Source organism: Mesoplodon densirostris, chromosome 18 (genome assembly GCF_025265405.1).
Source record: "Mesoplodon densirostris isolate mMesDen1 chromosome 18, mMesDen1 primary haplotype, whole genome shotgun sequence".
In the NCBI taxonomy this organism is placed as follows: domain Eukaryota; kingdom Metazoa; phylum Chordata; class Mammalia; order Artiodactyla; family Ziphiidae; genus Mesoplodon; species Mesoplodon densirostris.
In genome coordinates this window covers 46,448,377-46,475,306 of record NC_082678.1, presented here as the reverse complement: position 1 = coordinate 46,475,306, position 26,930 = coordinate 46,448,377, and the positions used below count along the sequence as shown (strand labels likewise).

The 26,930-nt window shown below is 43.2% G+C and overlaps 1 protein-coding gene across 3 annotated transcripts in view; it reads right to left on the bottom strand.

Annotated features, from left to right (window-relative positions):
• ZZEF1 (zinc finger ZZ-type and EF-hand domain containing 1) overlaps window positions 1-26,930 on the bottom strand; it is a 113,322-nt gene that overhangs the window by 47,681 nt on the left and 38,711 nt on the right. For 2 of the 3 annotated variants that reach the window (XM_060080572.1, XM_060080570.1), the window contains exons 12-26: window positions 23,313-23,424; window positions 22,013-22,228; window positions 20,276-20,376; window positions 19,583-19,752; window positions 18,867-19,000; window positions 14,493-14,560; window positions 13,405-13,519; window positions 9,630-9,789; window positions 8,590-8,711; window positions 8,381-8,503; window positions 7,341-7,507; window positions 7,176-7,257; window positions 6,022-6,223; window positions 4,789-4,937; window positions 2,851-3,091 (exon numbers count right to left, since the gene is read on the bottom strand). In XM_060080572.1, the coding sequence (XP_059936555.1) occupies window positions 2,851-3,091; window positions 4,789-4,937; window positions 6,022-6,223; window positions 7,176-7,257; window positions 7,341-7,507; window positions 8,381-8,503; window positions 8,590-8,711; window positions 9,630-9,789; window positions 13,405-13,519; window positions 14,493-14,560; window positions 18,867-19,000; window positions 19,583-19,752; window positions 20,276-20,376; window positions 22,013-22,228; window positions 23,313-23,424 (2,162 nt within the window). Of the gene's footprint in view, window positions 1-2,850; window positions 3,092-4,788; window positions 4,938-6,021; window positions 6,224-7,175; window positions 7,258-7,340; window positions 7,508-8,380; window positions 8,504-8,589; window positions 8,712-9,629; window positions 9,790-13,404; window positions 13,520-14,492; window positions 14,564-18,866; window positions 19,001-19,582; window positions 19,753-20,275; window positions 20,377-22,012; window positions 22,229-23,312; window positions 23,425-26,930 lie in introns of all 3 variants that reach the window. The other variant, XM_060080571.1, reaches the window with a different exon arrangement.

Genomic DNA, 26,930 nt, shown 5'->3' with positions numbered 1-26,930 from the left:
GCAGAGGGTGTGGAGAAAAGGGAACCCTCTTGCACTGTTGGTGGGAATGTAAATTGATACAGCCACTATGGAGAACAGTATGGAGGTTCCTTAAAAAACTAAAAATAGAACTCACATATGACCCAGCAATCCCATTACTGGGCTTATACCCTGAGAAAACCATAATTCAAAAAGAGTCATGTACCACAATGTTCACTGCAGCTCTATTTACAATAGCCAGGACATGGAAGCAACCTAAGTGTCCATCAACAGATGAATGGATAAAGAAGATGTGGCACATATATACAATGGAATATTACTCAGCCATAAAAAGAAACAAAATTGAGTTATTTGTAGTGAGGTGGATGGACCTAGAGACTGTCATACAGAGTGAAGTAAGTCAGAAAGAGAAAAATAAATATCATATGCTAACACATATATATAGAATCTAAAAAAAAAATGGTTCTGAAGAACCTAGGGGCAGGACAGGAATAAAGACGCAGATGTAGAGAATGGACCTGAGGACACGGGGAGGGGGAAGGGTAAGCTGAGACAAAGTGAGAGAGTGGCACTGACATATATACACTACCAAATGTAAAACAGATAACTAGTGGGAAGCAGCCGCAGAGCACAGAGAGATCAGCTCGGTGCTTTGTGACCACCTAGAGGGGTGGGATGGGGGGGTGGGATAGGGAGGGTGGGAGGGAGACACAAGAGGGAAGGGATATGGGGATATATGTTTACGTATAGCTGATTCACTTTGTTATACAGCAGCAACTAACACAACAATGTAAAGCAATTATACTCCAATGAAGATGTTAAAAAAAAAAACATGGAAAAAAGTTCATGGTATATAGTAAGTAAAAAAGGCTGATTATGAAACAGTATGTACAAAATTATCTTATTTAAAAAGAGTATACATAGTAAAAACATGGTGTGTATATATACATATGTACACATATAAATATACCTAAATAAAAGGTCAGGTAGATATATAGAAAAATGATAATAGAAAAATGTTCTTGAAGTGGTGAGATTATAGTTGATAATTACTTTAAGCTTTTCTGTACTTTGTAAGTTTCTACATGAATAGGTATTATTTTTATAATTAGAAAAACAAAAAAGTTTTCTTTTTTGTCTTTTTTTTTTTTTAAAGAAAGACCCATGAGGCCTGCCCCTTTTCATCTAAAAACCAAAGGATAAATTACTAGAACACAGTGACGCTCTCTGTTGAGCCAATGTAAATGCAATGTATTTTCTGAATACCTAGAATGTGCCAGGCTCTATACCAGGCACTGGGAAACACTATGCTGAAAAAAACAAACATGGTTCCTGCTCTCAAGCAGCTTAGAGTCTAGCTGAAAAACTCCTCCCATACATTTCTAACCCAAAAGGGTGACAAATTTTTAGACAAAGATGAGCAAATTAGCTAGATAAGGACCACTCTCTAAGTAGTTCAGTCTTGAAGAACCCATGAATAGCCCCTTAGAGGCAGGGACAGAAAGAACTGGGAACAAACTGTACCTCTTTCAAAGCAACAGTGGTAGGTATTCTAGAAACAACTTGTATTCGGTAAAATATTTCTAGTTCCTACATTTGATTGTGGGTTTCTTAACTGCAAATAGGTATGTGACAGCTGAACATGATTTGAAAAAGAGCTGGGGGAGAGTTCTATCTCTCAGCTTTTAACTCACAAGGCTTTTATCCTTCCACTGAAAGTTCCCACAGGTAACAAAGGTTGTCCAGTTGTCTTACTACAATTTGATTATGGAAACATGTACCCAATTTTTTTTCAGAACCATACAGGTCAGCTGGCCCCTCATCCCCAGCAGAAATATACTCTCCCATGTGACAGTTGTTTACTTAAATCACTCATGCTTCAGTATAGTTTTATTTACTTGAGCAGCTTCTTAAAGGAAATATTAAGATTTGAAGGAGTAATTGAGATGATTTGGACATCAGGAAATGAACTCTGCAATGTGGGACACACAGGACTAAGCAATAAAGGTAGCAGTGCTAATAATATCAATAATAATAATAATAATTAGAGCAATAAGCAATTACCTACTCTAAGGAAGGAAGCATTTGTTCCTGCTTCTTTCATCGGCACCATGGAAAGAACACATATCCTGCCAAAGTGCTTGGGACAGCCCATAACTTGTCTTTACGATGGGTTTGAAATGTTTTTCCCCTGAAAGGATATGTGTAGGGAGAGACCCTCCCTCTCTGTGGGTCCTGTTAGGCTGCAGTCTACACTTATAGTAAATACACAGAGATGGTATCCCTGGGGGACATGAGGAAAAGAAATGGCAAGGAGCAGGCTATCAACAAAGGAAACCAAGCAGGGATGATGCTACAAAGAAGCTGCAAGTCTAAAGATGGAGTTAATGCCTGCATTTCCTCCTTGGTTATTAGCACTTTCAATTACCTAAACATCTCAGGTTTAAATTGGAATTTCTTAGCATGTCAGAGCTAATCAACTCTAAACTTTACGGCTAAGGATGCTCAGGTGCAGAAAGGTCATCTGATTAACCTGAAGCTGCACAACTTCTAGTCTGTGAGCTGGGACTACAACCCAAGTTAAGGTTTCTTTCCATTAAACTTCTCAGCAGTTTTCCATGAGAATTCTGGATAAAGACAAATTACCTGCTAATTAGGAAACTCAAGGCTACTTGCTATATACTGCAATCTGCTAACTATAAATTGGTCACAAATCTTTTGACTGGCAAAGTAGGACTGGCAAGATGAAGTCTATAGTTGTAGAAGTATGTGTATGTTCCAAAATATTTTAAAACTTTCACTTAAGATAAGCTTTCTTAAAACTTAGCAATTGGCCTTCAGATCAAAAACATTCCCTGTAATATAAGTTACCATATTTTTGCAGCTTCTCATATAAGTCTGGAGTGCGATACACCAGAGCAGCAAAGGTGGCGTTCACAGCTTGATCAATAGTGGAACCAGCAACTATATCTGTCTTTGGGGCCTGTTTTCTACATGCCTGTATGAATCCTTTGAAAAGTTCTGAATATGGCCCACAGAAGTTCTGGGCAGGATCTGACTGTGCAAAGTCAAGAAGAAATTGGTGGCAGGGATCATCAGGGATGTTCTTAACCTGGGAACAACAACAACAACAACAACAAGAAAAACCATCATGTTTAATTCATTCATTCAAAAAATAAAGTTTACTGAACACCTACTAGGCCAAAGCAGAAGTATAAAACGCGGTGCTTACTCTCAGGAAGTTTCAATCTACTTGGGGGAGATCAGACAGATACATGGGTTAAAAAAAAAGGTAAACATAAATAAAACATTAAAAGCATTAAAACTACCACTACTGTAAAGCATAAGATTATCAAGTGCCAAATGCCTAGAAGGGACACCCAGTGCTGAGAATTCACAGGAGAGAGCTCCTGGCAGGTTAAAGTAACTAAGAAAAGCCTCCTGGAGGGGATGGGCTTTGGACTGGACCCTGAAGACTGGGCAGGTTTGGCCCTGAGGAACACAACCATGAGCAAAAGTTAAGAGTCAGTGGGGAGACTGACCTGGCCTGAAGTCTCAGCTGGGGAGTGGTGGGAACTAGAGTCAGATAGGTAAGGTGAAAGGAGACTGTAGAGAGCCTTGACTGTCACACTGAGGAGTTTAGACTTCACCCTGTGGGCAACGGGGAGCCATTAATGGTGCTTGGCAGTGGAATGACAAGATAATGCAGTGATTAAAAAAAACTTGGTAGGTACCAATGTAACAATGCAAGGGCCAGATGAGGGTCTGAATCAAGATGGAGACAGAGGAAACAGTGATGAACATCTCAAGGAAGAAGCCACAGGGCTTGCAGCTGACTGGACAGGAAAGGTGAGAACAGGGTAGGGATAAAGGTGATGCCAGGGAACAGTGGTTCAATGCCTGGGAAACAATAATGACAGTAACAGGAGCGAGAAGTCCAGGGAGACGTCCTGGTTTTACACCTCTGAGTTAAAGGGAATCAGAACACTGAAATGGAAATACCTAACAGGAAGATGGGGATACATGACTGGAGCCTGGGAGAAGAACCAGGGCTGGAAACGGACATTGAGGTATTTTTCACACAGATAGGACAACAGAAGAGAGGAGACAGCATCTAGTCTTGGTGGGGTGCAGGGAAGGGGAGGAAGCCCAAAGGAAGCCTACGCCTTGGAGAAGGAGGAAGGAGAGAGGTCAGCAAAGGAGGTGGATGGAGCGGTGAGAGTAAAGAAGACAGTGGGCTGCCATGGAGTAAGAGGAGGAGCAGAGAGGCAAAGGAGAAGAGAGGCTGAGCAAGAACCCCTGGATTCAGCAATTAACTACTGAAGAACTGGGGTAGGGGGAGGCAGGAAGAAGGGAGGAAACGTAGTAGAGCAGAGAGAGAGGGGCGGGGAGATGAAGAGACGGTGGGCAAACGCGTTTCGTTTTTAATTATTATAAGCCTAAATAATGTGTTACTGTTCCATGGAGAACAAGTAAGTACAGCATAAATCATTTATTCTGAAGCCTGACTCAGCGGGCACCGGAAACAGACTCGACTTGTTTGTTTAATAACTCCACCAAGAGAGATGTACTGAGCACCTACTGTGTATCACTGAAGAGTCAGTCAGTCAGTACTTCTGAAGACCCGTTACACTGGCCCCTGTGGTGCACAGTGGGGACCCCAAGTGAACAAGGGATAGTTTCTGCCCTCAAGGAGCTAACAGCTTAGTGGGGGTGATAAGATACAAACACAGATGTTTATAATTTAAAGTAATAAATATTAGTAAACATTTCCCATTCCAAATACAAAGACAAGAGAAGAGTAAATACCTCCTTATTATCCTGGGGTGGGTGAGTGGGCCAGCTTGCTTCTAATCCCAACTCTGGACATATTTGGTGCCTGAAGACAGGTTTCCACAAGGGCGAGTTTAGGACTAATGCCATTTTTGCCTGAGGTATTGCCATGTTACTTCCTAACTCTGGAAAGAGAAAAAGAAGGCTGATGAGAGTTCTATTTTTTCCTTAATATACTGAGAATCTTTGAACTGCTGAAGAAAAGGTTTTCAAAAAACTTGGGCATTGAGACTTGGAGGGAATTCACACACATTTAGCAGAATGTAACTGTGATACTTCATAAACAAATACCCCAATGAACCCAAGCCATCAGGCAGTCCTGAAATGCTACCATTCTGTACGACAGCTTCAGTTACAGGTGCCTCTGAAATGACTTAACCCGTGTAGTAAGTTGAAAACAGAATGGGAACTACCTCTAGGGTATAACAGGAGACCACTTAGAAATGTTTCATTATGGGGACATGTTCACAATTCGTAAACTTAAGTTTGTAAAAAAAATAACAGCAATAATTAAATACCCACCATATATGTGTTTATGAATAAACAAAGAAAAAAGACTAGACAGAAATAGATTAAAATGTTAATAATAGTTATCTCTGGGTATTAGGATTAAAAATGGCTTTTCCCCTTGGCTTTTTTCCATTATGCAATTTTTCTATGATATTTTACTTTTAAAGTGAGGAAAAACTCAAGACATGATATAGAAATAAAATACACTAGAAAGTTTCAATCTATTTCTTGTTTCACTCATCCTTGGATGAATTTAACAAATAAGTTGAAGAAATCACTTTAAGGCTAAATGCATGTTCACATATTTATACATATTCACACAAATATTCAAATAATTAGAGAATATACAATTAATTTATTCCATATTTCTGCCTTCTTGTTGGAGTATACCAAAATTGACTCACAAAAAAATGATGACAATGCTGCCCAAACTCAGCTCCCTCCCCACTTGTCCTCCACAGACAGGGAATCCACCGTGTCCTTCCTTGGCAAGGTGCCCCAGTGTCTGAGTCAAGCAACTTGATGAAAATGGTGCCAAGTAGACATCTTATTCTGGTTTAGTTTAAAGGAAACTGAAAGGGAATTTTACCAGTCCCCTTTGCTCTGCCGCTATGTGGAGACAACTTACACGAAAGGGGTACCACCTTGCTCTTCAATGTGGCTGTTAGCAAGAAGGGAAGGGATGGTCTGTGGACTTACGATGCAGGGATTTGAGTGCCATGCACTGGGAAGCGAGGCGTCCCATCAGCCGGGAAACAAGGAGCTGTAAATCCAAGCCCCAAGACACGGCGACGTCAGGAAGGCCATAGGCAGTGACGGTGAATTTGTAGCCCCACTCATTGTTGCTGCTGTCAGAGTGAAAGAGAAACTGCAGCCGGGGACCAGCCTTAAAGGTCACTTTCTAGAGACAAACAAAGAAGTCATGTGGTCAAACTGATTAGAGAAGATAGCATTTCAGTAATAAGCATGTTCTTCGCGACTCAAAAAAATCCAAATATAAAATTGGTCCCTGGCGGTCCAGTGGTTAAGACCCCGCGCCTCCACTGCAAGGGGCATGGGTTTGATCCCTGGTCAGGGAACTAAGATCCCGCATGCCATGCGGCCAAAAAAAAAAAAAAAAAATTGGTCTATATTCTCATCATTATATCTTATCACTCCCACCCAAACTACTAAAGGAGAAATGTATAACGGAGTGACTGAAACAGAAAATTCACAACTGCATCTTATGAAGAAGCAAAGTAGAAAACTGCTGGTCGGTTTTCTAAACCTCAGATGCCCATCTGTCCACCACCTACTCAGCCAGAGAGCACGCTGCCCACTCTTCTGCTCCCAGCCAAGCCCGCTGACAGCAGAGAGAAGGGTCAACAGTGAAGCAGCACTTAACTTCCCAGCCCCAGAGACCACGCGGCCCTAACTGTGAGGGAGATCCTGGCTTTCATCACCACGGTCAGGGAACTCCTGGACTCACTGGCCCTTTCTCGCTAAGGATTACAGCTCCCCATTTACTCTGACAATGTGATATAAACCAGGGGTGGCAAACTGTTCCTATGAAGAATCAGAGAGTCAATCATTAGACTTTCTGGGCCGTACAGCCTCTGTTGCGATGACTCAACCCCACCACTAAAGTGCCAACGCAGCTACAGATGAAACAAACAAATGGGCACAGATGTATCCCCCAAAAACTTTATTTACAAAACAGGTACTGAACTCTGCTATAAACACTTCCTTTTACGAAAGTGTAATATAAGTGCTTCCCTTCAAAGACCGTATCTCTATTACCGCCTGAGGCTGACAAAAGGAGAAGAATTGACACAGAAGCAAGGATCGCATGGCTCTCTGGGAACATCACTCACCTTGGGCCATTTATCAGTGCCGACTTTTGTGTCATAGCGTGTTTTCCCACCTCTAGCGTCGGTAAATTCCAGATAATCATACCTGTGAAAGCATAATCTTTATCACTTTCCGTCTCTCATTTCTGATCCATTATTGCTTGGGGAAAAAGAACAGGTGAGTTGTACCTTTTTTCAGTTTCACATCTCTCATCAAATTCCACCTCGAAATAGGTTGCCCCTGGGCTAACAAAGACAGACACCTCATGGCAGTTATTTTCATAGTTGTGAGCAGACTCCTTGGTCCACGTATGTAACACCACAGGACGTTCCTGTTGCCAAGTCTCCACATCCAGCTACGTAGACAAACGAGTTAAGAAAGAAGGGTTTTCATCACTCTACATCCAGCCATACACAGGAAACTGTGTTGTGCATCAGTGCCCCAGACAGTAGCCTTTGACATCCCTACACAAATCATCACACAGGCTAAAAATATACCTGATGTTCCCATCTATATATATCGATCAACATACATTTATTCAGCAGAGAAGACATGGGGTTTCTATTGCGTTATAGTAACTCTGATTACCTTTTATTTTTCTAACTATGACTATCTGTAAGAACTATTTCTTAAAAACCAGTACTAGCATGAAAGACCTTACACTCCTATTTGGGACCTTGGCAAACCTGAGCCCATCTTGTCTTCTCCCTCCTTTTTTCAGTCTTTGCTTTTTTTGCCTTTAAAATCGGCTTTTAAATATATGCCCTTTCTACTCCCACAGAGTTGTGAGATTCAAACAAGACAGTGAAAAAACTTTTTGTCCTATAAGGCTGAGTAAGGGAGAAAATGCTTTTAAATACCCAACCCTCTAATTTGCCTTTCAACACAGATTTTCTCTTCTGGACTTCAATTTGGTTAATCATTCACATGGTTTTTATACAATTTCATGTGCTATAGAACGATTAAATTAATCTATGTACAGCTTCCTCTGTGTCTCCTGTCTAATGCTCACCATGCCAAATCAACTCAGACTGGCATTTATTCTTGCTGGCAAAACCAACACTGATGAAGTTGACGGACACTGATAAAGTACTGATAAAACAGAGGAGGCACTTCTAGAGGTAACTTATTCATGTAGACCTGTAACTGAGTGGTATGTCTCATCACGTATGGTCACAGCGCTCCTCAGAGGGGACACAAAGCAGGTTCAAATGCCAGCTCGAGGTACCTTGTTCAGTCCTCCATCTGGGTCACTGCAGAGCTCCTTCAACAGCTCTGTCAGGGCACTGAACTCTCTCAAGAGCGTGCAGTGTGGAATATCTAATGTGCAAAAGTCCAGCAGAAAGATCACCTACAGGAAGATGAACGAAGCACTTAGCGTCCACCTCAGACTCTGCCCCCTCCTACCCCTTACAAATGGCTGCCACTCTGTCTTACCAGTTGACGAGCTGCCATTGAAAACACCGAATTACATAATTTTTCTACTACAGTTTTGCCACTATACTGTGTCAAAAGGGATTCCAAAATCACTCTCATGCGTGCCAGAAACTGTCCCACATCTGCCAAAACATAAAGAAAATAATATAAACATCACTTGCTTGGTCATCATCAAGAACAAAGCTGGAGAGGGTCACAGAAGCTGTGGAGGGAATTCCCCATCAGAAAAGACCATGAGACCATTTCAGTGTCATACAAACGTTTTCCTCTGGGAGGGAAAAGCACTGCGAATCTCAGTAAAAGTTTACTTTTAAAGTGAGTGATTTTTTTTTTTCTTGTCTTTGCTACTTTTCAATGGGGTGGAGATATCCCTTTTATAAGTGAAGGTACATGGCTGACCAACCCAGTTGCTGGTCTGCCTCTCCCTTTGTTTACAAAGGGCCCACCTCTAGGTACGCCATATGACAGGCCAAACTTGAAGAGCCAAGACTCAATACTGTAAGCATTTTTGACATGGCTGCTGAGACCAAGTTTGATGCAACTGATTTTTCTACATACAAATTCTCAGAACCTGTTGGGTTTCATATAATTTTCTGTGGGTTTATGGGACATGAATGTGAATATTTTCAGTACCAGCAAAGATCACAGAAGTGCTCACATGTACCTTAGATTTTTAAAGTTCAAGACTTTCTTTTTTGGATAATTTGATTAAAACAGGGAAGACAGACTCTACTGAAGAATACAGTATCATCTAAGAGTGCTGTATGACCGCAGAGGCCATGTTTAGGCCGTGAAATGACCCAACCGTACAATAAAAACACTTAGGCATACTACTTCATTCAGACAGGAAACTGAGCAAAAAGACATGCTACAGAATTCCATTTTAAGAAGAAAAAAACAACCCGAAGACAGATCTGGTTTGTAATAATGAAATGAAAGCAACACACAATCTGTTCTATGCATGAGGTACTAGAAGAGAGCACACACAGAGTCAAACCCAAACACCTACCTGTTTTCATGGATTTTGTACTGAAACTCACATTTCTCAATAAGGTCAGCGGCAAGATCTTTGGCTCCAGAGTCCGTGCTCTTCAGCTGCAGGTAGCACCAGGACAGCAGGCTGCCTTGGACAGACCATAACAGGGAGAAGAGCACAGAGCCCACCTCCCCTTGGGCCCCATCGACCATCAACAGCTCACACTACAAGGGAGGAGAGAAATGCAAAGTGTTTACAACAGGCTATTCACAGAACACAGCCAGGGGCATTCTCTAAGAGAGCAGCTGTCAGAGACTAAGAGATTCTAGGGAAGTGGGGAATATTTATGACAGAGCTTTCAACCCAAAAGTGACCAAGAAAGACGGTATTATGAAAACTCCTCTCTTGCCCTCCAGCTGTTCAGAGCCTTTATAGATGTTGGACTCCACGTGCCATCCCCCTTCCACCCTTTAGGAACCCTACCCAACAGTTATCTCGCCTCTCTCTGTCTCTCTCTCTCTCTCTCTGTCTCTCTCTCTCTCTCTGTCTCTCTCTCTCTCTCTCTCTCTCACATCTTCAAAACTTCCTTTTCTCTCCGGCTCCTTCCCCTGAGCCTTCAATCAAACCTCTCCCATTTTAAAAGACAATTCTTTATCCCACTATGGCTCTCTAACCATCATCTTTAATCTCCAGTTTCTCTGAAGAGTCAAATGAACTCTAGGGATAAATTCCTGCACCTACAAACCACAAGATATATTACTTCCATGTAAATGCCCCGAACTGGAAACAACCCAACTATCCCTTCCCTCCAAAGTAAAATGGATAAATAAATTATGGCAGATTCATAAGGGGAATATTGTGTACCAGTGGGTTGGGGGTGGGGGGGAGAACTGCAGCACATACATCAACATGCATGAATCTCAAAAATGCTGTTGGGTGAAAAAAACTTGTCCCAGAAGACTGTATGCCACATGATTCCATTAAAGACCAAAACCAGGGAAAACAAGTCTGCTATGTAGGGATAAGTAGAAAGAAAAACAAGGAAATGATGAATATCAATTTCAGAATGGTGGTTACCTCTGATGAGGAAGGAGGAAGGTGAGCCATGGAAGGGCACTGGGCGGGGAGGGGCAGACTGCAAAAATATTGGTAATGTTCCACTTCTTAAAATGGATAGTTGTTTCTTCAAATTGTCCATCAATATATATATATATTTGTACATGTATTCCATTTGAAACAGTTGCCTGCACCTGCTGTGCTTGCCTTTCCCCTCCCTGCCATTCTACCCCTCCTGCACCCACCATTCGTTGAAGCCATTCCTCAAAGGCATTAGTTGCCACCTAGAGAGCAAAGCCTCCCCACTTAACCTCAGCCCTGGGAGCTGTGCCAACCACGGTCCTACTTGAAGCTCTCTCCTCCCTCAGCTTCTGCGGCCCCTGACTTTCTTCCTGCCTCTCCTTCTTACTCTCCTGGCTGCCCTTTCTACACAGATGCCCACAGGCGATGAGAGGACACTGACATTCATGGCTTCAGCTATCACCTGCTGGTGAATGACTGCAAATCTCCATTTCCAGCACTGGCTCAGCTCCCGAGGGTCCAACCAGACACTGTCACCTGAAGTCCTACCAGAATCATAAACCCAACATGTTCGAAGCCTAGCCGTTATCACTCTCCTCTTCAAATACCTGCTCCTCCCCATCTCGTCACTGGCCTTTTACATATGCTGTTCTATTAAGAACACCCCTTCCTCTATGCCTGATCAGACTCCGTTCGTGGGCTCACAAGGAGCTCCAGCACCACCTCCTCCAAAGAGCCCTTCTCAAGCTCTACTGCCTTCTTCCACCAGATGGGGTCAGGTGTGCTCTTCTGTACCCATAAGACCTACACTTTTAGGCCCTTACTGTATTGTAACTGATCACGTGTTTGCCTGCTCAAGACTGTGCTCTTTTGGCACTGTACCCCCGTGCCTAGCACAGGGCCTGGCACACAGCAGGCTTTTAGTGGATCTCTACTGAATTAACAGACTTGTGAGAAATTTTTCAGACTAGGTACATTTCTGACCACCTTGAAAAAAAGTTTTTTTAAATCGAACTCTTCTTTAGTACAACCATAAATGTTTCTTACTCAAAAAGATAATTCAAGGAAACATCTCAATGGCTGCAGTGATCCCTGGCCTGGGAGGTTCGGTGAAGTTTCTAACTTCCTTTGTATCACAGGAAAGTGACAGGGAAGAAAAGACAATCACGTGATCTCCAAACAGTGAAGATGATGAGCAATTCTTTTGGACAAATGCTATCTCACTTCTCTACGTACAACTCACAGCACACCTGACCGAGTGGAAAGGGGACAAGACTAAGAGTCGAACAGCCTGGGTTTTAGTCCTGGCTCCAGCACATACCGACTTACGCAGGAGGCAGAATTAACACCCACGAAAACCAGTGAGAACACTGGAGTCTTCTGCCCAGGGGCACTGATGATGGGAACATAGAACTTACATAAGAATTCAGTGGTCTGGGAAACACAGAATTTAGATGAGCTCCAGGAGAAAGGGAAAGTGTGGGAAATGGCAGAAATAAGAACAGATGAGAATGAGACACGGCTAACCAGGGCAGAGCAAAAACTGATGGGCAGTAGGCTGGAGTAAGATTTTTAAGGGAGACTCAAGAGATGGGTCTGGAAAGAAGACAGAAAGGAGAAAATAACTCAAGAGAACATTAATGTGACAGCAGAAAACAGAGCATTGATTAAAAACAATTAAGGCTTATAAAGTCAGTACATTACCTTATAGAACACAGGCATCAGTAAAATAAAAATAACCCTGAATTTAAACTCATATGAGGTCTAAATAGTGGCCAGCCCAGTGTGACCTAGCACACTACAAATGACAACCCAGCACACCGAAAGCTCTCTAAGGCCCCTGTGAGCAAATGGCGGGGCTAAGTGCTGAGCGGCCTACCACCGCAGGCAGCTGGGAATGAACGAAATCACGGCTCCAGAAGCAACCTGAAAACAGCAAAGCACTAACAAAAACATAAGAGATTTAAAGACACCAAGTTCAGCCACGTCATTAAACACATCAAGGGTGTGGTCTGCACTCTCCCCACATCTCCTCTAACTCCGTGGTTCCTGTATTTTATCCAGAGAGGCAGTGCTTGGTCCCCTACTACAGGGCTTCTGCTACTTCAGAATCTCTGGGGGTGCTTGATATAATGCAGAGTTTTAAGCCCTACCCCCAGAGATTCTAAATCAGTAGCTTGGGGTGGGACCTAGAAATCCAAATGTTTGCCACAATGTACCAGGCGATTCTGATCCAAGTGACAAATGGACTACATTTAGAGAAACAAAATTCTTCATGTTAAAAAAAAAAAAAAAAAAGAAAAACCTTTAAAATATCATTAGCACAGAAAAAAAGAGACCATCTTTTCAGATTTGATTAGCCTGTGGGTTTGCTAAGTAATCTTAAATTTTAAAAAAAGTTAAAGGCTTTTTCCACAGAATTCACACCACAAATATATGACTATGCGCTGGACTCGCTGACTGACACCACAAGGGCACTCAGTAAATACCCATTCCTCCTTTTCAAAGGGAGTCTTACTGAGCACTTTCAGGTATTTATTGCTGGCTGACTACCAAGGGGCAGGGAAGCAGCCTCTTGCTCATTTTGCAGAAGCTGCTGACTAGAAGCAAAGGCAGGAGGGGAAACCTCTGAGCTCGTGTGTGACAGTCATAGGCAAAGTTATAATCATGCTGTAAATGAGGGTTAAAGGGGAAGGAGCCGTGACTGCCCTACCCCGTCTCCTAAAGGCAAGAGGCAAAGGAAACAGAGCGGCATCAGTTACCTCTCGAGCGGCAACAGAGAGCAGAGTGCTCATGACCGCCAGCACTTCACTGATGTCCATGTCGGCCAGGTCGCCTTTCTCAGGTAACAGCAGAAGGCCGCCTGGATCCTTATCACTGAAAGGACACAAATTAGTCATGACACCTTGTTTCAGGAAGGGGATTTTCACGCTATCTCAAAAGGTTCCAAAAGAGAACCTAGCAAGATTTCACTGTCAGTTCTATGGGATGTGAGGAGTTTGGGTCAGGAAAAGGCCAGGGTCCCAGCTGGGTCTGTGCCACTGTCTGTCCACATGTACTTATATAAGCACAGGCCCATAAATCTTCAAGTCCTTAGAAAAGATTCCAGGGAATAAATATGATGAATAAATCACCTTGGCCACCAACAGGAAATACACCTAATCTCATGACTGCTAATCTGACAATCCAGGCTAAACATTCCCGGTGCCTTCAAAGGTTCTTCACGTGAGCCCCAGGCTCTTTCATCATCCTTGATACTCGATTCTGAAGACATTTTATACAGTCCTCTAAATCTGGCCTCCGTACCAGGTATAGTCTGACCTGCAGACAGTTGCTCAGGCTTTTAGTCCCCTCCCTCCTTCAAGAGTCTATACCTCTAATAACGCAACCTACAGGCCCATGAGCTTCTTTGGGAGTCAAAGCAGGTAATGGTCTCCATGTCACCCCTCCCAGCACAATTTTTGCTAAACTACCACTCTGTGCCCCTGCAGTTGGGCTTGGGCTTTAATGTATCTGAGTTTTTAGACTTGAGGATTGGACTCCAAACTCCTTCAGTTTCTTTTTTGTCTTCAAAAATCATGTAGAAACTGAAGCATTCAAGGAGATTCCCCATGGGTTCAACTCTAAAGTGTCTTACAGTGACTGGGACTTGGAGCAAACTCTTGACAAGACTATTATTCTACCACTATTTTGGTCACTTCTGAGTCTCGTGATACCTCACTCTAGAAACCTGGCTGAGTGAGGGAAGTACTTGGTTACTCCAAAAGCACATGAAAGGAAGGGAGAGCTCAAGAAAACAACGTTGCCAAGATCTGAAATACTGGACAACTGAAAAGAACTGTAAACTTACCTAAAATACGTGCAGAGTGAGCGGAAAGTGAGCTGCAGGGACTGCTTGTGTTCCTGCTCGGTGACATTCTTCTAGAAAACAAGACACTGCATATTCAGGAAATCTATTCCACAACATTCTAGAGCCCTAGAGCAGCACAAAATGCCATGGCCCACTGATCCCAAACATGGGGAAAGCCGGGGTCAGCAGACCACCTCACGGGCCCAACTCAGACCTGGCCTAGCGCGAAGAGGGAGCGGAGCCCGGAGACGGCAGGTCTGCTTCTGTTCGCTGCTGAAGCTGACATTTTCAAGCCTTCCTGCGGGAAAGCTTGATGCAAATGTTTAGGAAGGTGACTCCCAAAAGACGTCTATTTTCATGCCCGGGCAGGCCATCCCAGGAGGAGGGGGCAGACACAGAGCGCCTTTCTTGTGAGCTTTCTGTTTGTTTTTTAAAACAGGATCTAAGCTTTCTCTGTGTAAGTCCGAACAGCCTACGGTGACAGTTAAAGGAATCACACCCCGTGATGAGGCTATGGGTTACTCTGGGGGCACTTTTTTGTTTTTCTTAATTCAATAAATGTGTTGAACACCTACTGCTATGCAAGGCACTGGGGGAGATTTCCAGAGGATTTAAGACCTGGGGCCCTGCCTGGCACACGACGCTGGGAGAGATGAGATATGGTCACAAATGACAGCAGTTTAATTCATCTGCACGAGAAGGAAAAAAAAAATAGACCTTACCACTGCTGTCAGATAGGTGGGCAAAGGAAAAGTTAATGAGCTGCTTTACTAACACACAGCAATGTCATTCAAGAGGTCGCATGTCCTCTATTTTTCTGTGTGGGACACGAGCTAACAAAAAAACCATGTGCTCAGCTGCCTGATAAATGCTTCCAGCAAACAAGTGGGACAGAGATTCGCCCACAATTCAGAGTCAGCTGATGCTGTCAAAGGTTAAAACTCACGAAGTAAAAACTGATCCAAAGGGAACCCCTCATGCACTGTTGGTGGGAATGTAATCGGTGCAGCCATTATAGAAAATAGTAATGGCTTTTGAGGGTGCTCAAAAAATTAAAAACAGAACTACCATATGATCCAGCAAATTCCACTCCTGGATATTTATCCAGGGAAAACAAAAACACTAATTAGAAAAGATATATGCACCCTTATATTCATTGCAGCATTATTTACAATAGCCAAGATATGGAAGCAACCTAAGTGCCCATCAACAGATGAACGGATAAAGAAGATGTGAGATATATACACACACACACCCACACCCACACACACATACACACACACACAATGAATGAATATTAGCCATAAAATCTAGCCATTTGTGACAACATGGATGGACCTAGAGGGTATTATGCTAAGTGAAATAAGTCACACAGAGAAAGACAAATATTGTATGATTTCATTTATATGTAGAATTTAAAAAACAAAACAAATGAACAAACATAACAAAACAGGAACAAAGTCATAGATACAAAGAACAAACAGGTGGTTCCCAGAGGGGAGAGGGGTGGAAGGAGGGAAGAAATAGATGAGGGAGATTAAGAGGTACAAACTTCCAGCTGCAGATTAGATGAGTCGCAGGTACGAAATGTACAGTGTGGGGAATATAGTCAATAACTATGTAATATCTTCATATGGTGACACATCATAAAATAGACTTATCGTGGTGATCATTTTGAAATGTACAGAAATATTGAATCACTATGCTGTATAACAGGAAATAATGTAGTGCTGCAGGTCAATTATAATTCAAAAACAAACAAACTCATAGAAAAAGAGAGAAGAGGCAGGGGTCGGAGGAATTGGATGAAAGCAGTCAAAAGGTACAAACTTGTAGTTATAAGCTAAATACTAGGGATGTAATGTACAACATGATAAATGTGATTAACACTGCTGTGTGTTATATATGAAAGCGGTCAAGAGAGTAAATCCTAAGAGTTCTCATTGCAAGGAGAAAAAATTTTTTTCTATTTCTTTAATTTTGAGATTTCTTTAATTTATATGAGATGATGGATGTTCATCCAATTTATTGTGATAATCATTTCATGATGTATGTAAGTCAAATTATTATGCTGTGCACCTTAAACTCATACAATGCTGTATGTCAATATATCTCAATAAAACTAGAAGAAAAAAACCTGATCCCTCAAGCTGATATGCAAATTTTGCAGACAGCTGAAAACAACCAAAGATCCTCCCTCCTCTTGGAAACCTTGCTCCATCACTTAACCTGAACAAGATTCTCCTCTAAACACCTATTGCGTATAGGGTCAGTTTTTCCTTGTGGCAGTGCCCCCAAATACACTGCAGTCATTTGGCATCAGGGACCACATTTTATGCTTCTTTTATTCCCTTTTTTGTTTCTATGGGGCTTTATGCATTCAACAGGGCGCTTTTATTGCATTTACTAATTAGTTGTTACATACAGAAATGCCCTTTTAAATGCTGCATCTCGTTTTCTTCATCAAAGTCTTCTCAGTACTTCTAATAGTTGTCTGTCTAAACAGACAAATAATGATTATTTCTTTTATTCTTTCTAATTGTTATTTTTATAATTTCTTTTCCTTGTCCTACAGCACTGGCTAGGCCTTCTAATATAATATCAAAGAGAAGCAGCGACAGTAAGCATCCTTGTTTTATACCTCATTTTGGAAGGGATGAGTTAGTGTCCCAAAGACCAGTACATTGTTTATTGTAGGTTTTGGATACATGCCCTCCAAGAGATTAAGGAACTTCCCTTTTATATCAAGTTTGCTAAGGGTTTTGTTGTTTGAACCATCATCAGAAGTTAATCTTATTAAAATTTTTTCTGCATTTATCAATATGATTTTTTTCCTCTCTGATTTCATTGACGGATTTTCTAACGTTAAACCATCCTTGCATTCCTAGGATAAATCATAATTTTGGGTGGGAAGATTAAAACTTGGTTGTATTTTCTTTACAGATATAAACTGAAATATTTATGAATAAAATAAGTCAGGGATTTACTTTGAAATAATAATGGGGGGTGGGAGTGGGTGAAGTATATTATAGATGAAACAAGATTAGCCTAAGTTTATAATTATTGAATCTAGGTGATGAGTACACTTGGGGGGTTGGAGGGATTCATTATATGTATTACTTAGTCTAGTTTTGTATTTAGATTTTCCCATAATAAAAAGTTAAAATGGGGGCTTCCCTGGTGGCTCAGTGGTTAAGAATCTGCCTGCCAATGCAGGGGACTTGGGTTCGAGCCCTGGTCTCAGAAGATCCCACAGGCCGCAAAGCAACTAAGCCCAAGCGCCACAACTATTGAGCCTGTGCTCTAGAGCCCGTGAGCCACAACTACTGAGCCCACGTGCTGCAACTACTGAAGCCCGTGTGCCTAGAGCCTGTGCTCCACAACAAGAAAAGCCACCACAATGAGAAGCCCACACACCAGAAGGAAGAGTAGCTCCCGCTCGACGCAACTAAAGAAAGCCCGCATGCAGCAACGAAGGCTGAATGCAGCCACAAATAAATAAATAAATTTATTTTTTTAAAAAAAAGTTAAAATGTTGGAACTTCCCTGATGGTCCACTGGTTAAGAATCTGCCTGCCAACGCAGGGGACTAAGGTTTGATCCCTGGTCGGGGAACTAAGATCCCACATGCTGCAAGCAACTAAGCCCACGTGCCACAACTAGAGAGCCCTCATGCCGCAGCTACAGAGCCCACACGCTCTGGAGCCCACGCGCCACCAGAGAGAAGCCTGTGCACCACAACTAGAGAGAAGCCCACGCACCGCCACGAAGAGCCCACGTGCTGCGATGAAAGATCCCATGTGCCACAACTAAGACCCAAAATAAATACATAAATAAAAATAAATATTAAATAAAAGGTTAAAATGTTAAAAAGAACACTTGGTTGTAGGCATGTCATAAAGATGAAGGAGACTAAACTCTCCCTTTGTGATTCAACAGGTTCCAAAACGGATGTCAGGATTATCTATCATCCCCACCCTGAGTACAGCGCTATGTCCTTAGATACCTGTGTCCCACACAAAACTTTGCACACAGTATTAAATACACATTTGGGAAACTGAAACTGAGAGGATATTCAGAGAAAACAAAGACTAATAAGTTTCACCCCAACAGAGTTCTGGAATGGAATCCGTACTTTTTTTTTTTTTTTCCCGGTAGGCGGGCCTCTCACTGTTGTGGCCTCTCCCATCGTGGAGCACAGGCTCCGGATGTGCAGGCTCAGCGGCCATGGCTCACGGGCCTAGCCGCTCCGCGGCATGTTGGGATCCTCCCGTACTGGAGCACGAACCCGTGTCCCCTGCATCGGTAGGCGGACTCTCAACCACTGCGCCACCAGGGAAGCCCGGAATCCGTACTTTTAACGTAAATAATTACCATCATGGTGAAGAGATGGTCCCGCCGGGTCTGTCGATCAGGAAAGAAGACGGCAGCCCCATTAAGAAGGGTATTCCTGACTTCTTGTTTCAATACTTCCATGGGTGCAGAGTCTCCATCCACCCTATCCACCACTGATAAAAATGAATAATCAGCTTTAATATATCCCACCTATTCACTTACAATATATATATTGGCTTTAGCCCATAAACTCGCTACCAGAGCAAAGAAATACTTCTGTACAGGCTAGGCAATGTAAAGAAATTATTTTTTTATTTGTTTACATTTAACAAAAATAAAGACTCCATGTACCAGTTTTTATTTCATTATTTCTGTCCTTTTGAGACACAACTTGGCGAAGCTTTAAAAATAACTTCGGATGATCACATGTTTTATTCTCAATTAATATTACCATCTCCCCCACCTCAATCTATCAGCCTCATCCACGTGTCTCAGCTGAAGTAAAGACTGGAGTGTGATAGCAATTACTCTCAATATAACACAACTGTATATCAGAAACCAGGAGGAAGTCGTTGAAGAGGGACTAAATCCTGAACTCCAAATAATGATTCAAAAGAGGATCATGGAAACTCATTTTCCAAAGATGTAAACCCTTTTCTGGGTTTGCATGGTCAGAGGACCCCCTGTTCTCTAAAGGAAAAGGTCCTGCAGGCTACGAGCTCAGGGTCACAGTAAAGAAGAACCCCAATCCCTACCATCACATAGGTGTGTGTAGAGCTCCTTGGCGGCCTCTACCCGCCTACGGCTCATGCTTGGAGCCTTGGCGTCCTCAGAGGTGGCTGACGCGTCTCCTTGCAGCACGGAGAAACAGCTCTGGAGGAGCTGCAGAAGCAGGGTTTGGGCACAGATGCATTCTTCCCTTGGGCTACAGAAAGACAAAGAACATCAGAGAGCAAAAATGCAAGTTGCTTTTACCCTCCAAGCCGAACAACTATCTACAAAGGGCTCTCCCCGCTAGGCATCAGGCTCAGTAAAAAGAGTGCCAACCAGAGGCAGAAAGGTGGAAAGGAAAGAACAGTGGGCTGGGTAGAGTCTGAAAACACAGCCCCTGTCTGATTGTGCCCACTGTGGGCAAAGAAATGCACCTCTGATTCTGTTTCTTCAGTAGTATAATGAGAATACTATAATACTTGACCTGCTTATCATTGTAAGGTTGTAATATAAATGACAAAATGCTTGCAAAAACACTGCCCAAATAAAGCACTTTGTAGAAACGTAAGATGTTTATTTTCAACAATAACCAAATCTTTCGAATCAGAGCAATATAAACTAGCAGGAGGTAAAAAATCTTGGAAGAAAGAAATTGTCCATTTAGAACAGCAAAACTCAATGTTTTCAGTTGTGCTTATCAATAGCCGATTATCACCTTGTAACAAATTCTGACTTACTTTTGCTTTAATTTACTGTAAAAATCCCAGAAGATCTGCAAATCAAGACCCGCAAAGTCCAGAAAAGATCTGTATTTTAAGCCACTTTCCTTCTGCTGTACCTAAAAAATAATAAAGACCAGAAAAAATAAAATGGAAAAATTCATTTAGAGAAATATTGTAGTGGCTCATTTACTTCTCACTGTTAAGGGATAAGGTGGCTCCGCATGTGTAAAATTCCAACATAACTGATGCTTACTCTTAAACTAAGAAGTCCATGAACAACTGTTTTTGGTGTGAAACTTTCTAAAATACGTGTGTGTGTACATATGTACGTGAATGTATATATACACATAACATATACACACACATCCCTATGAAAGCTCCTTGACTTCATAGATACTACGCCTGGAACGTAAGTGAATCTTTACTTGATGATGATTATTGTCCAGGACCATCCTGCAGCATGTTTTGACCCTTCCCTGCATGTAGGCTGAAAGATCAATTCTGCTGTAATCACTTCTGCTACTCCTAAGCATCTCCCTCTCATCTGCTATTTTCTGCTGTGATAGGAGAGCTCCAGTAACAAAGACCAAACAACCCATATACAAATTGAGTCACCAGCCTCTGAATGTGCCCTGAAGCAGAATGCAGGTCAAGAGTAGACACTGTTGCATACCACACGTGAGAGGGCTCCACCGGATTCCTGAGTGATAAGCCATGTTCTCTACAGTGATGGCTGCAAGAAGCTTTCTTTGAGTAGACTGTCACTGTGTTTTTATTAGTGACTGTAGAAGTCAGTATCAAAAACACAATGTTCACAGCAGCATTGTTTACAATAGCCAAGATGTGGAAGCAACCTAAGTGTCCATCAACAAACGAATGGATAAAGAAGATATGGTATATGTATACGATGGAATATTGCTCAGCCATAAGTAGAATGAAATTTTGCCATTTGTGACAACATGGGTGGACCTGGAGGGTATTATGCCTAATGAAATAAGTCAGACAGAGAAAGACAAATACTGTAAGTTTTCACTTATATGTGGAATCTAAAAAATGAAATAAACAAACAAATATAACAAAGCAGAAACAGATTCACAGCTGCAGAGAACAAATTAGTGGTTACCAGAGGGGAGTGGAGCGTGGGGAAGGGAAAAATAGGTGAAGGAGATTAAGAGGTACAAACTACTAGGTATAAAGTAAAATTTAAGTTACTAGGATATAATGTACAATACAGGGAATATAGTCAGTATTTTATAATAACTTTGCATGGAGTGTAATCTATAAAAACATCGGATTACTATGTTGTATACCTGAAACTAATACTGTAAGTCAACTATATTTCAATTAAAAAAAAATCCTGTTATTATTTTTGGTACTTTTAGTAAACAAACAGAATTCACCTACACTTCAGGAATAATCCTAGGACTTAAAGAAGACATAAATCCCATAAATGTGCTTTGTCTCCCTGGCAACCAAAGCTGGGGCTCTTTAAGATCTGCATGTAGGTGTATCCCAGGAAACCTCACGATGGTGGCCACATGCCACTTCGTCTTCCACTGACTGATGCCATTAATGCCCAACGCCTCACTCCCCTTGGCCTCCCCATGTCATCACAGCAGCACGATGCCTGCCGTCCTCATTCGTATGGCATGGCTTCAGCAGGGCCAGGTTTCACTGGTTGGTGTTCCTTTCCCCAAGCACTATCGTTACTCTTCCCAAAGGAATGAGGTCTAACAACTGAGGAAACACTACCAGGTCGTGGGCGAGCTGCTGGATGAACTGGAGGGTCCTGAGGAGCAGTGTGGCCCCACAGACGCTCTCCTCCACGCCCTTTCTGTAGTGAGGACGGACGATGCTCGGCTCTGCTTCTGCCCTCGCGGGCCGGAGGTACCCACTGATGCTCAAGCCTTGTACTCCCAGGCGCTCTGCCGACTCCTGGCGGGTGCAGAGGAACTTCACCATCAAATACTGGAAAAGGACAAGACAGAGGTGAGGAGAAGGACTTAGAAGCCCCAGGTACTGATGAAAGGGAGATAAAGGCCTTTCTGGGCAGGTCTTCCTGTGACTTTAATGAGGTACCACTATGCCTAGCACTGGAGACACAAAGTATAAGCCCAGCATCTATAACAAACAGGGAAGAGACAATACAAACGCTGAAGTCAGGTTTGGGGAAAGATCACAATAAGAGAAACGGCACTATTCCTGCTTCAAGGCAAAAACAGGATAAGACAGGATGAATAAGAGAAGGACGTCTGCTCTGTGGCACAGTCATTTTGAAACAGACAACAGCTATATGGTGAAAAGAGTCAATGACTGCCCTAAGGGATCATCTGCAAGCCCCCAATTACCTTTAATCCATGTGCTGGGAGCCCAGGACAGAGCCTTGTCTGCTCAAAGCTAAAGCCATTTGCAAAGCCCAACTTCTATGCACACTCTCTGCTTATTATAGTGAAAGCTCCTTTGTTGAGGGCCTTTCAGAATCCACTACTCAGCTGCATAAATACTTACTGAGCACCTACTATGTACAAGCCCTAAAGATAGTTCTTGTTTCTCTTATTTAAGCTTCTTACTAAGATTCACAACGGAGGTTAAAAAAAATTAAGTAGCCAGATAATCACCGTTTCTTTCATAGCTACGGAAAGACATCTCTCTTGCATTTAGGCCTGTGGACTTACTGCTCCCTCAGCCTGAGAGGCCCTTCTCCACACCTCTCAGCCCGGTGAAAGATGACAGCTTAATCAACTTTCAACACTTGGCATCGCACCAACTTCCCTGGGAAGGCTTCCCTAGTGAATTCCAGGCTGGGTAAATATTGTTCCTCTGGGCTGCAACAGCCCCATGTGTCTCTTTATCAGCCCATATCACACTGTCTCATACATCTGTGTCTCCCACTAGACTCGGAGCTCTGTGAGGGTCATGATCACGTCTGATTCACCTCCAGGGTTCCAGTGCTGGCACAGGGCTGGCACACAATAACCGCTTGATAAACACTTACAGTACAAAAGGAGGGGAGTGGGCAGGTGTGCGAAGGCCACACCTCACTGACACTTACCTTGGCAACCCTGCACTGTTGCAACTTGACATCTGCTTCATCCCACTCTTCCTCCAGCTCAAACCAGCCAATAGGATCATCCTCGCCAAGGTTATCAGATGGGCAACCAATCCTGTAAACACAGAAGTAATCACAGAACATTCTCCTATTCCTAAACTTCTCAAGGGTCTTAGGAATAAGGCACCACCTAAATGGCATTTAACTTGTTTACACGGCCTGTCGGTTAACAATTGAGGACGAGGTGTGGCACGTGATGCCTCTCTAAGCATAGGTGGGAGCTGGTGGTAACATCCTCCCCACTTCTCAGCCTCCTCATCTGTGCAATGGGAACTATTATTAGTCCCAAATATAACCTGGGAACTACGGAGAAAGTTTGCTTCTCTAGATAACTGGCTTATCTGAAGAATGAGACCTGAAGTCAAGACATCTGAGATGAAGCTACTAAGGAATAAGGTACAATGCAACAGCTGGTGTGTGTTTCTGGAAAGATCCAAAGGAGAGGCAGGTTCAGTTGTCTTTCCCTAGGTCTGGCTAACATAGGTACGACCGGCCTGAGATGCACAACTGCAACAACTGAAGGGTAAAAGCTGAGGAGCTTTCAGATCCTGGAGCTCCAAAAAAGGAAAACTTCAGCCTTCACAGGCCTCAGGATTTTTCCCTATTACTTAAGAAGTCCTTCCAGGGAAGCATTTCAACCCAAAGGCTGAAGAAGTACAACTGTGTGCCATTTTTATTTATTTATTTATTTTATTTATTTATTTTTGGCTGCGTTGGGTCTTCATTGCTGCACATGGGTTTTCTCTAGTTGCGGCAAGCGGGGGCTACTGTTTGTTGCGGTGCGTGGGCTTCTCACTGCATTGGCTTCTCCTGTTGCGGAGCACAGACTCTAGGCACGCGGGCTTCAGTAGTTGTGGCTCGCGGGCTCTAGAGTGCAGGCTCTGTAGTTGTGGCGCACGGGCTTAGTTGCTCCGTGGCAGGTAGGATCTTCCTGGACCAGGGCTCGAACCCGTGTCCCCTGTGTTAGCAGGCAGATTCTTAACCACTGGGCCACCAGGGAAGCCCCTGTTTCTTTTTAAAATTGGATACTTGAATGGTACTTCCTTTTTAGGAATTAAATAACTGAGAAGGAGAAAATGGCAGTCTTTTCAAGTAACATTCCTAAAACTTTAAACTATTTAGTCTGTGACATGGCTAACAAGCTAACCAACACATGGGTATTCTGTATGGATAAGATAAGCAAACACAGGGATTTACAAGAAGAAAACGACCAAGGACCCAGAGTAGGTTCTGTAACAGAGAGTAAAAAACGTTCTCTTCTTACCATTAAGTCTTTCTTAGCATAAAGCTTTCATGATATAGTTAACCCTAAAACCAATGGGACAGGTGGTATTCCGTTTTAGCCCAAAACCATGCCAATGACTTTCATCAATATGGTGTTTGAGGATTTTTCAATTCACCCTTTGGGAGTCATCAAGGAAATCCTTGAGATACAGAGAGCTGGCAGGATGTCAGAGAGTGGGGAGAAGCAACCTTGCTCACTACACCAACTCACAGGCAGGGTGGAGAAAACAGAGCTAAGTATCAGTCCTCTTAAATATGTACAGCAACCAAACAGCTGGTCCCAGAGTGTGCTGACTGACCGATGTCTGACCAGAGGGCAGACAAAAAAAAAAAAAAAAGGCAAGAAGACAGACACATGTCTATTACCATTTTGACCTCCAAACTGGAGAGGGACTGGTAATATGTAGCCCAAGCAAATCAGGATTTCAGAGTAGTTCAGGCTGCAACCAGGAGCTAAAATCAACAAGGGACTAGCGAATAAGCCTGCATTTAGGTTAAAAAAAAAAATCATCCTATATAAGATGTGAAAGATCTTGTTTGACAGCAGGTTTAGGGGAAAAAAACCTTATATTAATATGTCCCAGGAGTGGGACACAGCTACTTAAAAACAAGTGTATCTCTAGTTATTGTTTAAAAAGAAAAGCATCTTTTTTTTTTTTTTTTTTTGCGGTACGCGGGCCTCTCACTGTTGTGGCCTCTCCCGTTGCGGAACACAGGCTCCGGACGTGCAGGCTCAGCGGCCATGGCTCACGGGCCCAGCCGCTCCGCGGCATGTGGGATCTTCCCGGACTGGGGCACGAACCCATGTCCCCTGCATCGGCAGGCGGACTCTCAACCACTGCGCCACCAGGGAAGCCCAGAAAAGCATCTTTTAAAAAAGCATGTATGCGTGATGCGAGAGAGATTTGTTTCAATTCATTTAGAGGGCTGAAATTAAGACCACAGAGTTGAAATTACAAGCTTAGATTTCAATAAACATAGACTATGTTACTGAAGTGCAGTGAGTTCTCCATCATTAAGGATATTCTAGGGAGGCTGAGTGACCCTTTGTCAGGGATGCCACCAAAGGAAGTCCATCAGAGAGAGGAAGTTATTCTAGATCCTTGCTATCCCACGTGTGATCCGTGGTCGGGGAGCATCAGAGTCGCCAGGGAGCTTGTTAGAAATGAAGGTCTCAGGCCCCAGGCAGAACCACTGATTCAGAATCCGCATTTTCACACAATTATTGGTGGTTCATACGTACATGAAAGCCTAGTAGTACAGTACTCAGCGATAGTAAAAACTCCAGCACCCCATTACCTGTGAAATATAGGAGCAAAAAGGGCAAGTCTTGGGCTCAGCTGCATGAGTTTTAACTTGCTACTAGTAATAAGGGAGGTGAACACTGTCCAAGAGGTCACCAACGACGTCTGTGGCTAAATCCAACAAGTCCGCTTCTAGACTTACCTCACCGGCTCCGGGGTACCATCCAACACCGTTGCCCACTCCCTACTTCTTTAACCACGCTTCCCCCTGGCTTCCTGAGGACGCCTCCCTGGCTTCTCTGGCTGTTGTGCTGAGCCTCCCTTCCTCTGCTGCCCCATGAATGCTAGTGCCTCTCAGCACATTGACCTAAGGTCTCTGTTCTTTCTTCCCAGCCCACACACTCCTCCAGAATGATCTCTTCTAATTCATTGTAAACTATCAACGAGGGCTTCCCTGGTGGCGCAGTGGTTGAGAGTCCGCCTGCTGATGCAGGGGACACGGGTTCGTGCCCCGGTCCGGGAGGATCCCACATGCCGCGGAGCGGCTGGGCCCGTGAGCCGTGGCCACTGAGCCTGCGCGTCCGGAGCCTGTGCTCCGCAATGGGAGGGGCTGCAGCAGTGAGAGGCCCGCGTGCCGCAAAAAAAACCACCAAAAAACAAACAAAAAAAACTATCACCGAAATGTCTCTCATATCTCTGCCTTCAGGACAACATCTCTTCCAGGTTCCTGACCTGTTTATCCAACTAGCTGTGGGATATCTCAGAGGCTTCCTAGAACCTCAAATCCAACAGGACCAAAACTGAGCTCATCATCTTCCCACAAACCTGTTTTCCCCGAGGTATTTTCTGTCTCAGAAAAAGGCACTACCAATGTCCCCTCTGGCGAGACAGAAATCCAGGGCTCACTGATGCCTAAGCCTCCTTCTCTCTCCTGCTGTACATCAGTCACTCACCAGGTCCTGCCGCTTCTACTTTCTAGCCGTCTCTTCAATCGTCCACATCTCTCCATGGCTCCTGCTGCTGCTCTAGTTGA